Source organism: Peromyscus maniculatus, chromosome 2, assembly GCF_049852395.1.
Source record: "Peromyscus maniculatus bairdii isolate BWxNUB_F1_BW_parent chromosome 2, HU_Pman_BW_mat_3.1, whole genome shotgun sequence".
Taxonomy (NCBI): domain Eukaryota; kingdom Metazoa; phylum Chordata; class Mammalia; order Rodentia; family Cricetidae; genus Peromyscus; species Peromyscus maniculatus.
Window position 1 is genome coordinate 118,499,978 of NC_134853.1, and position 13,871 is coordinate 118,513,848.

Here is a 13,871-nt window from a genome sequence, read left to right on the forward strand (position 1 = left end):
GGTTTGGTGAAGGATATTGTCTTGGGCTGAAAAGCTAAGGTTTCAGTTTCAGTAGTATGGAAAACAAAGCTACTGTCTGTAGGCCAGGCCAGACATGTATACATGTATGGTGGTGACAGTCATGGTCATCCTGCCCATAGCATCATCTTCTGATTCATTTCCAAGGCTCAGACCTCTGGAGTCAGGGGCTTATCATTAAGTTTGGGAATGGTGCCGTAGCTGAGGGTGAGTTGCTTGAGTTGAAATCCTGCCTGGTTGTCACTGGCTACATGACCTTGAGTTAGTTCCTGAAAACCGTAAGGCTATGCTCAACTGCGTTAGCCGAAAATCAAAGCTATCATAGCAAGAAGGAAATGACACAGGACAAAGCTCAGAGTGAGCACTCAGAAGAGATCAGCCCTCACCTGTTTCTTTTATTTGGGCACACATGAAGAGATGTGCCGCCTCCTTTCAGCTTTGCATGGCTACTCAGGCAAGTCTTAGCGGGCTTGTATAGGCCATCCTGAGCCTCCAGGGAATCTTTCCTGAGCAGTCTTCTCAGAAGCTGCTTCTGCCCCGAGAGCCCTGTACCCTTCCATAGACCAACTCTCATATGTCTCCTCCCACTGACAGCAAGTATCTGAAGTTCCAATATACGGAGCCTCTTGCCGGCCACAGTACCCAGAGCAGAAGGGGATCCAGCAAGGGTTCCGAAATAAGTTGATGAAAATGTAGTTAACTTACTTCAGGTTACAAAGATAGTAACTGAGTGAAACCTGTGTGTGTGTGTGTGTGTGTGTGTGTGTGTGTGTGTGTGTGTGTGTGTGTGTGTGTAAAGCTATAAAAATAAAAAATATCCCCCTAGTAATCACTTCATGGAATTGTGATTGGTTCAAACAAAGTATGTGTCTGCACTACACTCCGCATATAGAAATAATATCAGGAAGTCATCATTACATCTGCCTGAAAAGCTGTTTTTACTAGGCTGAGGACACCGAGTTTATTGGTGTATGTCCTGAGTTCACCTGTATATGGTTCTTAGGTTAGCAGCAATAAGTGTTTATTGAGTGAGTAAATAAAGCTGTAGAAAAAAATAACCTAGGAATGTATTTAAGGCACCTTTAAAAACAAATCACATTTGGCTTCTAACACCTTTGATGGTAATTGGAACCCCAGAAATTAGCCCTGAACCCTACTAACTTTTGTACAAGTGATTGCTATTAAAAAAAAAAAAGCAGAATAATGTAGGCTTCATCAGCGGGTAGCCAGAAGGGTTCCAACTTCAGGATAGCTACAGTTCATGTCCTTCATGGCACTGCTTCTAAGATTAGAGTCAGAGATGCCTATGGTAGTGTCCCTGACAGTTTACATCTGATTTAAACACGCTTAGCTCAGTGAGGGTATTTTAGGACATAAATGAAGTTAAACACGTGGGCCTGCATGCAAGGGTTCCTGCCTCATCTGTGACTATTCTGCAACCTTGCAGAGGTTTATGGGTTTCCTTGGGTTAGGGACAGAAATAACTAAGGGGAATAACCCATTGTAATTTATAAGGCAGAAGGACTTTGCCAACTTGGCACTGGGTATCTGCCCTTACTTCTTACTAGTGGGAACACGATAGATAGTCTGAAAAATATCAGAATGATTAGACAGCAAACATTCAGAGAGAGCTGGCACAGTTATCCTCAACCAGCAGGTAACTTAGGCCACCATTGGACTTGCTGATTGGTTGACCTCCGGCAGCCTGTGGTTACCTGGATTGTTCTGTTTCAGGGGTGGCAGTATCCTCTTTTAGCAGTAGGGCCATGGGGTCATTTGGGTCCTATGTGCAGTCTTGTTTCACCTACATCCTTGCACTCATGGTGGAGAACAGAGTGTGTACATGTTTTCCAGTTTTATATATTACTTCAGATTTCTGTAGCAGCTATGCTTTTAATGCCTGGCTTCTGATAGTTTGCACTGGAGCATTGGATCCAATGTGTCAGATAGTTTCCATATAAGATTATTCAGTATTAAATATGTGGTGAGGTCTGAAGGCAGCTTTTCTAAACTGGGTGGAGGGGGGACGTCAAAATGGGAGGTCCTTTTTGGTTTTCCTAGGGAAATGTCAGCAGTCAGTGGTGAACACTACTGTGCAGGGTTGCTCAGTGTCCTGCAGTGAACAGTTTCCTTCTAAACTCTGGAAGCCAAGCCCTTCAAAATGCTGACGGCCCTGATGAGAAGCAGTGCAGTAATTCTGAGAATGTGAGCATGCTGTCTTCCAGCTGAGTCCGAGAGAGACTCAGTCCATTTTGTGAGAACAAAGGTCCTGTTCCCTAAAATCAAGGAGACGGCCTGCATCCCAGAGTGCTTCAGTGATCAAAGTCTGTAAAGTGAAGCCTGTCGATCATCCTCCCGCCTAAAAGGCCAAAATCTCTTAGCATTGATTTTGAGCTACGAGGAACCAAAACCCCATCTTTAGTGAGGCTTTCCCGCAGCTCTCTGTTTATGTTGAGGTATGAAGCCAGAATGTGGAGGCTCTAACAAAAATGAGTTTTTCCTCACTTAATATGCATAATAATTGCTCATATCCTACCCATTTAAAACCATCAGAAGCACTTCCCATTTTTAAAAAAAATGTAAATGGCTTTTATTTGAAAAATATTTTTAAAACTAGATTCTAAATACTCATTTTCTAGAGCAAACAGCATGGCCACATTAGATATCAACAGTTTTCAGGAAACCAGATCCTTAAAAAAAAAATAAAGTGAAACTAGGGAGAAGGAAAGCTGTTGTTTTCTTTCCCCATGAAAAAACTTCAGCTACTGTCAGAAAAATGCACTTTAGGTCCATTTATAAAATTTATAAAAGCAAGTTATATTTAAAATTATATTTGGATAAGTACATTTATGCATAAATAGGATTATAGTTGGGGGTTAGATTTGTACCTATTTTATTTGAACTAATTTAGAAGCTGAGTACTATTAATCCCTTTATTTTGGAATAACCTGGGAAAACCTATCAGAGGGTTTGTTTTGAACAAGTTTTGTATTACTTGCTTTGGAAAATAATTTTATTTTACCCAAATATTTACTCAAATAAATTAGATTGTCAACATTTTCATTTGTGTATATATGTGAATATTTAATATTCCATGTCAAAAGGACAGAAGTAACTAGAATTTTTTTCTATTAAAGTTTCTATAACATTAATGATATGAGCCATGCCATACCTTCCTATATTCAAGGTTCTCTGATGAACATTTAAAATTTACTAGATCATTATTCCTAACAATAAACTTCTGTGGTAGGGGCAACCATTAGTATAGATTTAAGACAAAGAGATTAAAACTTAGTGTGATTTAGGATTCTAACATTCATGGTACGTCTTCTACTTACTATGTGTAAATAATACCATACAAACATAATTTTTGAATGGCAGAATTTTGGCATATGGATCATCCTATGCGAGAAAAGACAAATGTATTTCAGGTCTATCCCAATTTACATTTAGCGCAGAGAGTTGAGCTTTTCTAATCACAAACAACTAAAAACTGTCACACAGCATGTTTGATAATTACACATCTGAAATTGGGCTTAAAACATGGATAGATTTAAAACTAATTCTGGAGAAGTTTACTGAACAAGGCAAAATTAGCTTCACTTTAAATAAAGTTTCGCAAGCAATGGTAACAGACACTGGCAGGTTTGGGACTCTGTTGCAAGCTGACACTTTGAGGGAATGTTCTTAGCAAAACACTCACTTCAACGGAAATTAGGTCAGCCTTCTGGAACATTTATCATGTGTACCTGTCACCAGCCAGACCCAGTCCTAAAGTGAACTGAGATCGCACACAGTGGCCTTTCCTTCTCTGAGAGCTGCAAAGGACAATATAAACCAATAATTGCACAAATATGTGAGTTTGGCGGGAGCTCCCATCAGACTAAGGCCAACACCCATATAGTTGCTCTGGGGATTGACTTCCTTAATACTCTGTTTATAGAATTTTGAAACAGTAAATGGATTTGATCTGTTCTGAAAAACACGCTGTCCCATGGCTTATTTGGAAGAACATGCACAGTTGCCGTAGAAGGTGTGGGCAGATGATAGCCTGTGTCTGAGTTGGAAGACAGTGCCACCAGCTTGTTTGTTCCATACCACTCAACCAGGTTGGTTTTGCCAGACACAGGTAATTATTTGCAGAGTTGCAAGGCCACCCCTGCTGAAGCTAAGTAATTGCTAATTTGATATTGCAACAAGAGTAATCAGCAAAATCCAAAGCGGTGGAAGGTAAGACAGAGTGCATTGTAAAACCAAAACAGCATAGATGAGTCACAGCGCCGTGTCCTTTCAGTAATCATGTGGCATCACTTTGGTTGTTTCAGAGCAATGAGAAGTGAAAGTGCACACGCATCAGCATATCTGTGTTTCAGCCCAAAGAACGAGGGTTTCGTGGATTAAAGTGACCGTAGCTCTGAGCCATTGTCTCTGTATCTGTTAGGTTAGGTTAACCTCTTTGGAATTCATCTTTTCTTATGTCCTTGTTGAGTGAGCAAGCCTACAGACTTAACATTGCTAACACATACATGAAGTAAGGCAAAGAAAAGAGTGAAATCATGAAATACTTACACAGTAGCAGGAGTCTACATGCCAAGAAAAAAAAAACTAGGCTAGATGATGTTCATTCATCCACATGCACTGAGTGAGGACATGCAGTGTGTTTTATACTGTTGATGAGAAAATTATAGTTCCTAATCGTGGTCCCCCCACCTGCCACCGCCGCCACCGTGTGTCTGTGTGTGTGCCCGCCTCTGTCTCTGTAATGGTTCCCAATGAAATGTCCACAGTAGAGATTATTTAAGCACCCAAGGAAAGCATTATTAAACTTCAAGATATGTTGTCTTTGAAATGTAATATGTGAAAAAAAAGTTATACCATTTCTCTGTGGGCCTATTTCATATGAGAATGTGAACTGTACAGCTGGGGAAGAAAATGGAGGATGACGAAATCCACCAATGATTTCTTGCTTGGGGAAAAAAATTAAAAGAAAACTTTAAAAAAAAAAAAACTCTCACCAACTTTCTTGATCACACTCTATTAAGCCAGGACCAGGAAACAATTTCTAATCAGCACTGTGATCTGGGCCCAGATTGTGCAGCCTTTTGTACCAGGCCTCAGATCTGTACTCTATTCACACATGCTCACTTCCAGCTGTTGTCATTGAAATCCCACATAATCTTCCAAGGTCGAAGGGCAGTCACCCATGGCTGCTGCAGTTAAAAGGTTATGCTGATTTCTGTTGTCAAATATTGGCCCTTTTCTCTTCCAATCACTCCTATTCTACTTCTTCTTAACAAGAAAAATCCAGCCTAGAATTGCATTACATGACTTTAAAGTCTTAAAAGGTGTTCCTTCATTGTACTTACCCGATGTGGCCTGAACAGTCTAATTCATTCCGTTATATTTCACAAAGAATTATCTGGTACCTCTAAAATACTTTGTGTTTGTGCTAGACCAGCAAACTTCAAAGTACTATGGCCTACATGATTTGTAACCTACAATAGTTTCTGCAGAAATGTATAATGTAGACTCTATGATTGAATAAACACCACAAATTATGGCATTAATGATAGAGTGATTATTGCAAGAATTGTACAAAGTAAAATGCCTAAACAATGGAAGCTCTCTATGATCTTAAATATTAACTGATGTTATGGAATTTGGAAAACTACAGATCCCTATGTATAAAATAGCTCTTTAGATTTGCTTTTCTCTGTAGCCTTGGAAACATAATTGAAAACATTTTTTTAACGATGTATTGCTTCAGTTCATCAATGATTTTCTTTCCATGCTTAGTGAACCAAAATCAGTTTTGAGTGTCTTAAAATTGGCACATAGCTGCTGGTCATCGCCTCTTCTTGTCATTGCCTGTGTCTTATGCTGGTTTAGTGAGCTGAGCTCTGTTAATGGTTTCACAGCCATGTGAATTAGACCTAAAAAGGAAAGGCAGGGTGATGGGCCATGAAGGTTTTCTGCTGTTTTACACCCATGAACCAGGGTAGCCCTCGGGTGATCCAGTTCTGTGTCTGTTTCATTTAAGATAATCAGTTTCAGATGTATTCAGGGAATAAATTTCCTTATTTTTCCCTAATATATGCAAGGGCTCATAGTAGAAGCTGGAGTTATTACAAATAGTTCCAGCCATTTGTCAATTACCAGTTGTTACTGTCCATGTTTGTAAGCAGCTTTGATTTAGAACATGAAAGCAATAAGATACTGGTCCAAATCCCCCTTTTAGTTCAAAACTAAGTTAATTTAAGAGCATCAAAATTAATTGTTAAAAAATCAAATGTATAAACTAAGGCTTCTTCTATGCTAAGTATAGTGGCTTAACTTAGTTGATGTAAATTTTTCTCCAATTGTTTATATTTCAATGGCATATTTGAAAACACAATCTCCAAAGTTAATAATTCTCTGTTCTTACACAAGTCTCCACTTGCAAAATATCCGTGTCTGATGTGGTCTAAATGTTCAGGGGAGACAGGGAAATTAATTTAATATCATGAAACAGACAAACAAAATAACAAAACAAAACAATGACTAGAAGGGGTTTCAGCCCAGAAGAGGGGAACGACGGGCTTGAAAGCTCATCCTCAGATATTTGAAGGGTCACAGGGCTGAAGAGAGAGAGAGATTCACTCTGCCTTTACCAAAGGGCAAAAGTGAGATGTTTGGAAATTTACAGGAAGAAGCACATGCTTAATGGATTAAAAAAAAACTTGACATTTATTAATCAAAATATCTTTGTTAAATCATAGTATTGGTCACTCTACTAATAGGTGGCCTTGATGGTTCCTCCATATCCATGTCATTCCATGATGTCATGCAGCCAACATTCACAAACATACCAATAAGTTAAAAAATTTCTCTGAATTTTAGATGTTTTGTTAATAAATGTGGTCCTTTCATTAATTATTCAATTACTTGTAACTCAAACAAATAAACCTTGTGAAATCATCAAGCAATCAAATGTACTTTAGTTAAAAGTTTCTGATATTTAAATCTCAAATTTTAATTTAAATCTTCTGAAATCTCAAAGCAAAATAATAGGTATTATATCATGCTTCTGTCTTTACAAATAGATGTGTGGATTCTTCATGTTTTTAATACAAGGAATTGTTCCAGAAACCAGAAATATCATAAATTTCTCCAATGAATGGCAAATGATTTAGTCCTCGTGTAAAATAAATTAAGCTAAAGTTAGAATTTGGCTTTATTGAACCCATAGAAGTAAATTTAACTCCTGAAACACCTGTTTTCTGAGCTATCCAAATTGAGTATAGAAGTTAACTATTTCAGTGTCAGTAAAAACGTAGTAATTTACATACTACAATAGAGGCCCACCAATAAGGTTATCTAAGTCACTGACCAAATCCTGCACAAAGAGAATGGGCTTTGACAGTGTAAGTCTGTAAGCTACAGCAGTGCCCTCTGGTTCATTGACAAGGTGCAGAGATGATGTCATTGAGGTGGGGGGCCTAGTGACATAAGGCAAGTGCAACAGAAATCCTTGATAACTTCACGTTATTGATTTTGGGCCTTTTGGCCAAAGTCAAGTTTAACTTCACCTTATTTATTGAACACGTATGAAATACATGGAGCTCTATCCCTCGAGCACTTTTAGGCTCGTTCAGGACACAGAAGAGAACATGAACGCCAAGGAGGAGTTTTCTTTATGGAACTAGTGGCCTCTGAGAAGCTAGTACAGTGATGTCCCAGGACACCCAGACTACTGCTGGAATAAGATAGGGTGAGGAAAAGGGACCTTTTTCCTGCTCAGTGGCCAAGGAACATGGCCTGGAAAGGCTCCGTTCTTAGCCTGTGATTGACTATGGTGGCAACTCAATTCCTAAGAAGAGAATGGAAGTCATCACTTAATGAAACTGGCTGTGCACTGCAGTCAGGCTACATCCATAACCAGGTGAGATCTGATAATTCAGGACAAGGACAGCCTTGGTATCTGAACATGGAAAACACCTAGTCCTGTATGAAGTCCTATCTGTATCCTCCTCTTATACAAGCTTCACTGTATGGAGACACTCAGCTTCCTTTAATGGCCAGCCCTCCCAGTGCCTTGTTCCTGGTTCTCTTCCCCAACCTCCAGGCGGTGCAGTGGGTTATCATTACTTTCCTGCCTTAGCGTTCAAAGGTAGATAGATGTTCAGTCCTCCCTTGGAATGAGGTTTGGTTTCCAGAGAATGACATTTTCCATAACAATTGCTGATATTGAGATAAAGAGGACGCTTTTCTAAGTACTTACAAGAGAAGGTCTCTTTACATTCTGCTGCTCCTGCCCCACAGAGAATGGCTGACTCCCAGGTGTCGAAACTGATGCTCAACTTGGGAATTCATTGAACAAACTTTAGTGAAAGAACTTTTTAGCCATCTTACATAAAATGAAAAGGGACCTGTTCCTATTTCAGTCTCCTATACAGTTGTTCTAGACTTAGAGCTAGACCATCGAGCGGGTCTAACGCTGTATCATGTCAGGTGTACTTAACAGAAGTCCGCGTTTCCCCGTCATTTCTAAGAGGCCCTGCTCAAAATGGAAATCTCGAAGTGTTTCCGGAGTTTACTGGGTTTACTCAGTTCCAGAGTTCACAGAGATCTTTAATGCTAATAACATCTGAATTTCAAACTACCAGAATTTATTTTGTATTTTTGTTTCCATTTTTTCTTCATCTTGCAATGAGATAGAAAAATCTGATAAGTGTGATTTCCCTACAAGTCATTTTTATGACTCTCTGTGTGTGAGAGAGAGAGAGAGAATGAAAGATTAATCTGCTGGGGTTGCTTAGTAATTATGTCCACCATCTCACTTTTTCCATCATTTCTTAGGTTTCCTGTCTTACTGCTATCAGCTAACAGAGTTCATCAGTGGGTTTACTGAAGGAACAAAACTAGCCACTCAAAGTAAAATCGAGTGTTTACACAGTCCTTCTGTCTGTCACAGAGATCTTTAATGCTAAATAAATTTTATAAATAAAATCTGTCTGATAATTCAGTTATACTGTGAAGAGATGCTACCACGAGAGTGTGTGAAATACACTCACACTCTCTGTTTTCATGTTTCTGGCTTGCACACATTCATTCACATACACTCCCCTTCCACTTCATCCTGAGACGACAGTAGGCTGCGGAGAGAAGGGAGAGAAGGGTGAGATTATTTTTGCAGTGATGTTCTCAGTCACCATGATCCTAGTCACCATGATCTAGTGTGAGACTAGATTTCTTGGGGGCAGGTGTCAGTGTCCATTGAACCATTCTGTCCTTTGACTCTGCTTTTGTTTGTTGTCCCCAACAGTGGACCAGAATGGCAACCATTGCACACACCCAGGAGTTTCTTAGCAGAGAAACCAATGGCATCCTCTCCAGTGGAAGCCACATGGAAGTGGGTTGTTTTCCCTGTGCCGGTCCTGTTCAGTTTGGAAGGAATATGCATGGATGACTTGGTTATATTTGAATGCTTTAGTTTTCCAGAGCTTGGTTTAGTTCAACCTTATTTTTTAAAAAAATGTGAGAAAACAAATTCTGTGACTGTTTTTATTCAAAACTGAGGCCAGTTTGAGTTCTGTTCACTTAGGGTCTCCCTGGAGTACTTCCTGGCTGCCAGGTACCTTCTCTCGAGCTGGAGTAACATTGACACAGAGTGGACACTGCTGGCCCAGAGGGGGCACACTCAACACGAGAAAAGGGGAATCGCCATTGTGTGCGCCCGCTACTGTGTTAGAGCCATGCACAGCACATCTGGTCAGGGTTGAAAACAGAGACAGGAGTCCTTCAGAAGTGAGGTCAGCTAGAGCAGACTGTTGGGAGAGACAGGAGAGCTGGGTCTTGAAGGCCAGGTGGGAAGTGACAGAGACGTAGGGAGTTGGTGCAACACCTGCGGGACTCTTGCAAGGTTTCTGACCGGAAGTCAGTGCAATTTCAATGCACTGGCTACATTGGATGGATCTCAGGCTCTTCTGCACCTGCTGCTCTCCTACCTTGGAGCCTTTGTACACCTGCCAAATAGCGCATTCACTCTCTGTCCTAGCTGTCCTCTCCATACCTTCCAGACAGCGCCCCTCAGGAAAGGTTTCCCTTCACCATCCTTTCTAATGCTCTTGTTACATGTTCACTTCATGTCAGTTAGACTAGTTATACTTTTTCTAATAATCTGTTTTAAACACTTTCATGTGCCTCTATAGTGAAACTGCAAATTCTCTGACATCATGGACCATAGATCCAGCACAGTACCTGGCCCATGCTTAAGCTGCTCAGTAAATAAATATGTGTTAAGTGAGTGAATGGTCAGTTCTGCCTGTCAGTGAGAGGGTTCTGGCTTCAGATTAGAGAGTGGATTGATGAGGATGCCAAGTGAGTAAACAAAGAGTAAACAGCAGATGGTTTGGAGACTCCCCATCATGGCGGTGAGAACTGGGGATGCCCTCACCCTCAGTCTTGGGAAAAGCAGAAACATGAGAGGTGGAACAGCATATGCTGGAAACCGGATCAATGTGGACACATGGGGTTAGTCAGTTGTATAATGCCAGAGTGGGGATGCCACAACACTAGAAAACTAAAGACTTTGGACGTGTTGGATCCGAGGCTACCTGTGAGATGTCTTAATGGCATGTCCAGTAGATGCTTCGTTTAGAAGTTTGCCGGGCGGTGGTGGCACACGCCTTTAATCCCAGCACTCGGGAGGCAGAGCCAGGCGGATCTCTGTGAGTTCGAGGCCAGCCTGGACTACCAAGTGAGTTCCAGGAAAAGGCGCAAAGCTACACAGAGAAACCCTGTCTCGAAAAACCAAAAAAAAAAAAAAAAAAAAAAAAAAAAAAAAAAAAAAAAAAGTTTGGAATCAGTGGGGCCAAAGGAAAAGATTGGAGCATCACTGGCTGAAAGATTCACTCATCTCTTTATTCACGTACATTCACCAGCTACTTTAAAGATTCCAATGGTGAGCAAATTAAACATGAATCTAGTTTCCACAAATTTGTTTGCTCAGTGAGGGATGTTGAAGATCACCCTCCTCCCAAGTCCTTGCATCAAACTCACACTAGTATTGAAGATAGCCTGGCTTTGGGCTGGCAGAATTAAGGGGTCTATGTTTATATTTCCGTAGTTCAGACATTCTTATGAGTCTTTCCTGAAAATACAGGCTTTCAGGGTGTGGTATCAAAGCAGGTGTCAGCCAGTAATTTGTGGGACAAAGAGAGATGAGCAAGAGCTGCACTTCCCATTGAGCTGTGTTTTTCTGGATGTTGTGTGCACAGAGTCCACAGCCATGTACATTGTAGCAAATTTCCTTTGTTGTGGTCTGTGGGGTAAATGTGATCTTAATGGTGCCCAGTAAAAAAGAAATGTTATGATCTGTTTTGACAAGGCCTCTTTAAGAGAATTTTTTTATTTATTTGCTAAAGTTTTTGCTTCTCAGTTCTCTCAGCCCAAAAGACAGTACCTCCAGCACTTACTAAGTAGGGTCTCCTAGATAAACCCATCTGTAGGTGGCTTTGATAAATTAAAGTTCCTAAGAACTTTTAAGTGAACTTTTGCCATTTCATTTTAAACAGCAGGTTATGATTGGTATATATCCTAAAGTTTAGTACTATTTTCAGTACATAGCTATCCTATGTCTTATCAGAATTAACTGAAAAATTTTACAACTTAGAAAATCCTTCATTATTCAAAACGTTGTTGTAATCAAAAGAAGAACTTATAGCTCTACTAATGACCCTCTAAAACATGGCTGCTTCTGTACATTCCTGTGTGTGGCATCTAGTAAGCTTTCTGGTATGTATGCTCTGAAGCACATGAGTTTTCTTCCCTTCAGCAATGTATGCAATCTAACTTTTATCAAACATGCACATCTTACTTATGGGTTGCTGTTCATTCAGGTCGCTCCATTTTCTTACATTGAATTTCTTAAGGTGTGTGTCTTACTGTAAAGAACATTTTTTTTTTTATCTCTTCAGCTAACACTTGCTCTAGTGCTGATGCAGGTAGAGATTAAGCTGACTTCACCAGCAAATCTCTCCAGTAGAATATGCCTTGTAAGGCACAGAATGCACACTGTAGGTGCAGGAATGGAACCTGCCTGTCTTAGGCTTGCACCCCTCGCCATTTGTAAGCTTAGTATTTCTGAATACACCATGAAGCTGTACGATGTTTGTGGGATGAAAAATCAGGTATTTTAGAGAAAATTAATTATATCCAGCTAAAATGAAGCAAACACAAAATTTAAAGCTGAAACAATTTTGAACTATTTATATATTATATATTTATATATAATTTTTGTATGATATATAATATATAATAAAATATATTATAAAAAATCAACCAACACAAAATCTTCTTTCTCTAAATAAATATGAATTTGTGTTTGTGTACAAAATGGTTTGTTTCCACATTTCAAAGACTGCCTTTGCATTTCCTGTCTGGCTCTTCCAGAGTTCCCTCTGTAGGACCTCTCGAAAAGAAGGGAATACCTTTAAACCTCGCTTGATTTAAATGAACAGGCGGCTAAGCCTGATCAGACATGCCTGTGGTGAATATCTCAAACCATTGTAAAGCTTGGCTGTCCTGGTTGGTTCCCGGGGATGCTGGGTCCCCATTGCTAAGCCTCAGGGCTCACCTCTTTTCTTTCTCTCTTTTTAAATTGTCTTTGTTTCAGATTTCCTGTTGATTTTTTTTTCCCTAACCATCTCAAAAATCACCCAGTTGTTGTTTCAAAACTTTTCCGCAACCTCCAGACTCAACCCAAAAGCCGTGTCTGTCCCCAAATGACTGTGCCCTCCCACAAGAGCGCAGAGGGCGTTGAGTGTGCACTTAGACCGCACATGCTTAATCAGAATGCGATGAGGATGTACACTTGCGTTGTCAAGCACTTTCTGTTTGTGACACTCAGTTTTCTTCTGATTTTGTTTCCACAGGACATTTGGGCTTCCAGGACAGTTTTGTCACATCAGGTGTTTTCAGTGTGACCGAGCTAGTAAGAGTGTCACAAAGTAAGTATAGTTTTGCTCTGATTTGATCCGAATTTGCCGTCCATTTGTGTTTCCTCTCTTAGGGCGTTAACACTTTCAGAAAAGCCTTTTTGTTCTTCTCCTTAGAGGAACTATACCACTGAGTTTGTTTAAAAGCCAGCATTTTTAAGCTAGGAATCATTAAGTATTTTAATGGGGGCCATTGTGGTAAGGACCAATACTGAATGTCTCCCATAGTCCTGGGAGCATAATGTGAACTTGGCTTTAAAAGATCTTGAATCTTCCCTGCTCTGGTTTCTGAGGAATTCTGCATTTAAAAGAATTTGTTTCTGACCTTTAAGCAATGCTAATGCTCTCAGTTTGAGTGGCACATTACAGCCTGGTCATTACCAGCTTGTCGATAACAACTACAGCAGTGACGGAAGAGTAGGTGCCACCACTGAGTTCTGTTGATCAAAGGCCCATTGATTGTATGTTTGTTATGGCATAATCCAAATCCAGGAAGCATGGAAGTCTGTCTGTCTTTGACTCTCTGTCTCTTCTTTTCGCACCCCACACATCCATTTGCCCTCCCTCCAGAATATCTCTGTTTTAAAAGCATTCCTCAAGTGACCACCAGTGCTCTCAGTCTCCATTTAAAAGTGAAATTACAAGGGAACCCACAGCAACAACTAACCTGGGCTCATAGGAGCTCACAGAGTCTGGACCAACAGCCAGGGAGCCTATATGGGACGGATCTAGGTACTCTACATATGCATGACATTTGTGTAGTTTGGTCTACATGTGGTCCCCTAGCAGTGGGAGCAGGGGCTGTCCCTAATGCTTTGGCTGGCATTTGGGAACTATTCCTCACACTGGGTTGCCTTGCCCAGCCTTAATACAAAG

At 40.3% G+C, this 13,871-nt stretch overlaps 1 protein-coding gene across 7 annotated transcripts in view; it reads left to right on the top strand.

Annotated features, from left to right (window-relative positions):
- Nucleotides 1-13,871, top strand: part of Nfia (nuclear factor I A) — a 347,864-nt gene that overhangs the window by 213,898 nt on the left and 120,095 nt on the right. For all 7 annotated transcript variants that reach the window (XM_006974032.4, XM_042271440.2, XM_042271442.2 and 4 more), the window contains one exon: nt 12,933-13,007. In XM_006974032.4, the coding sequence (XP_006974094.2) occupies nt 12,933-13,007 (75 nt within the window). The remainder of the gene's footprint in view (nt 1-12,932; nt 13,008-13,871) is intronic.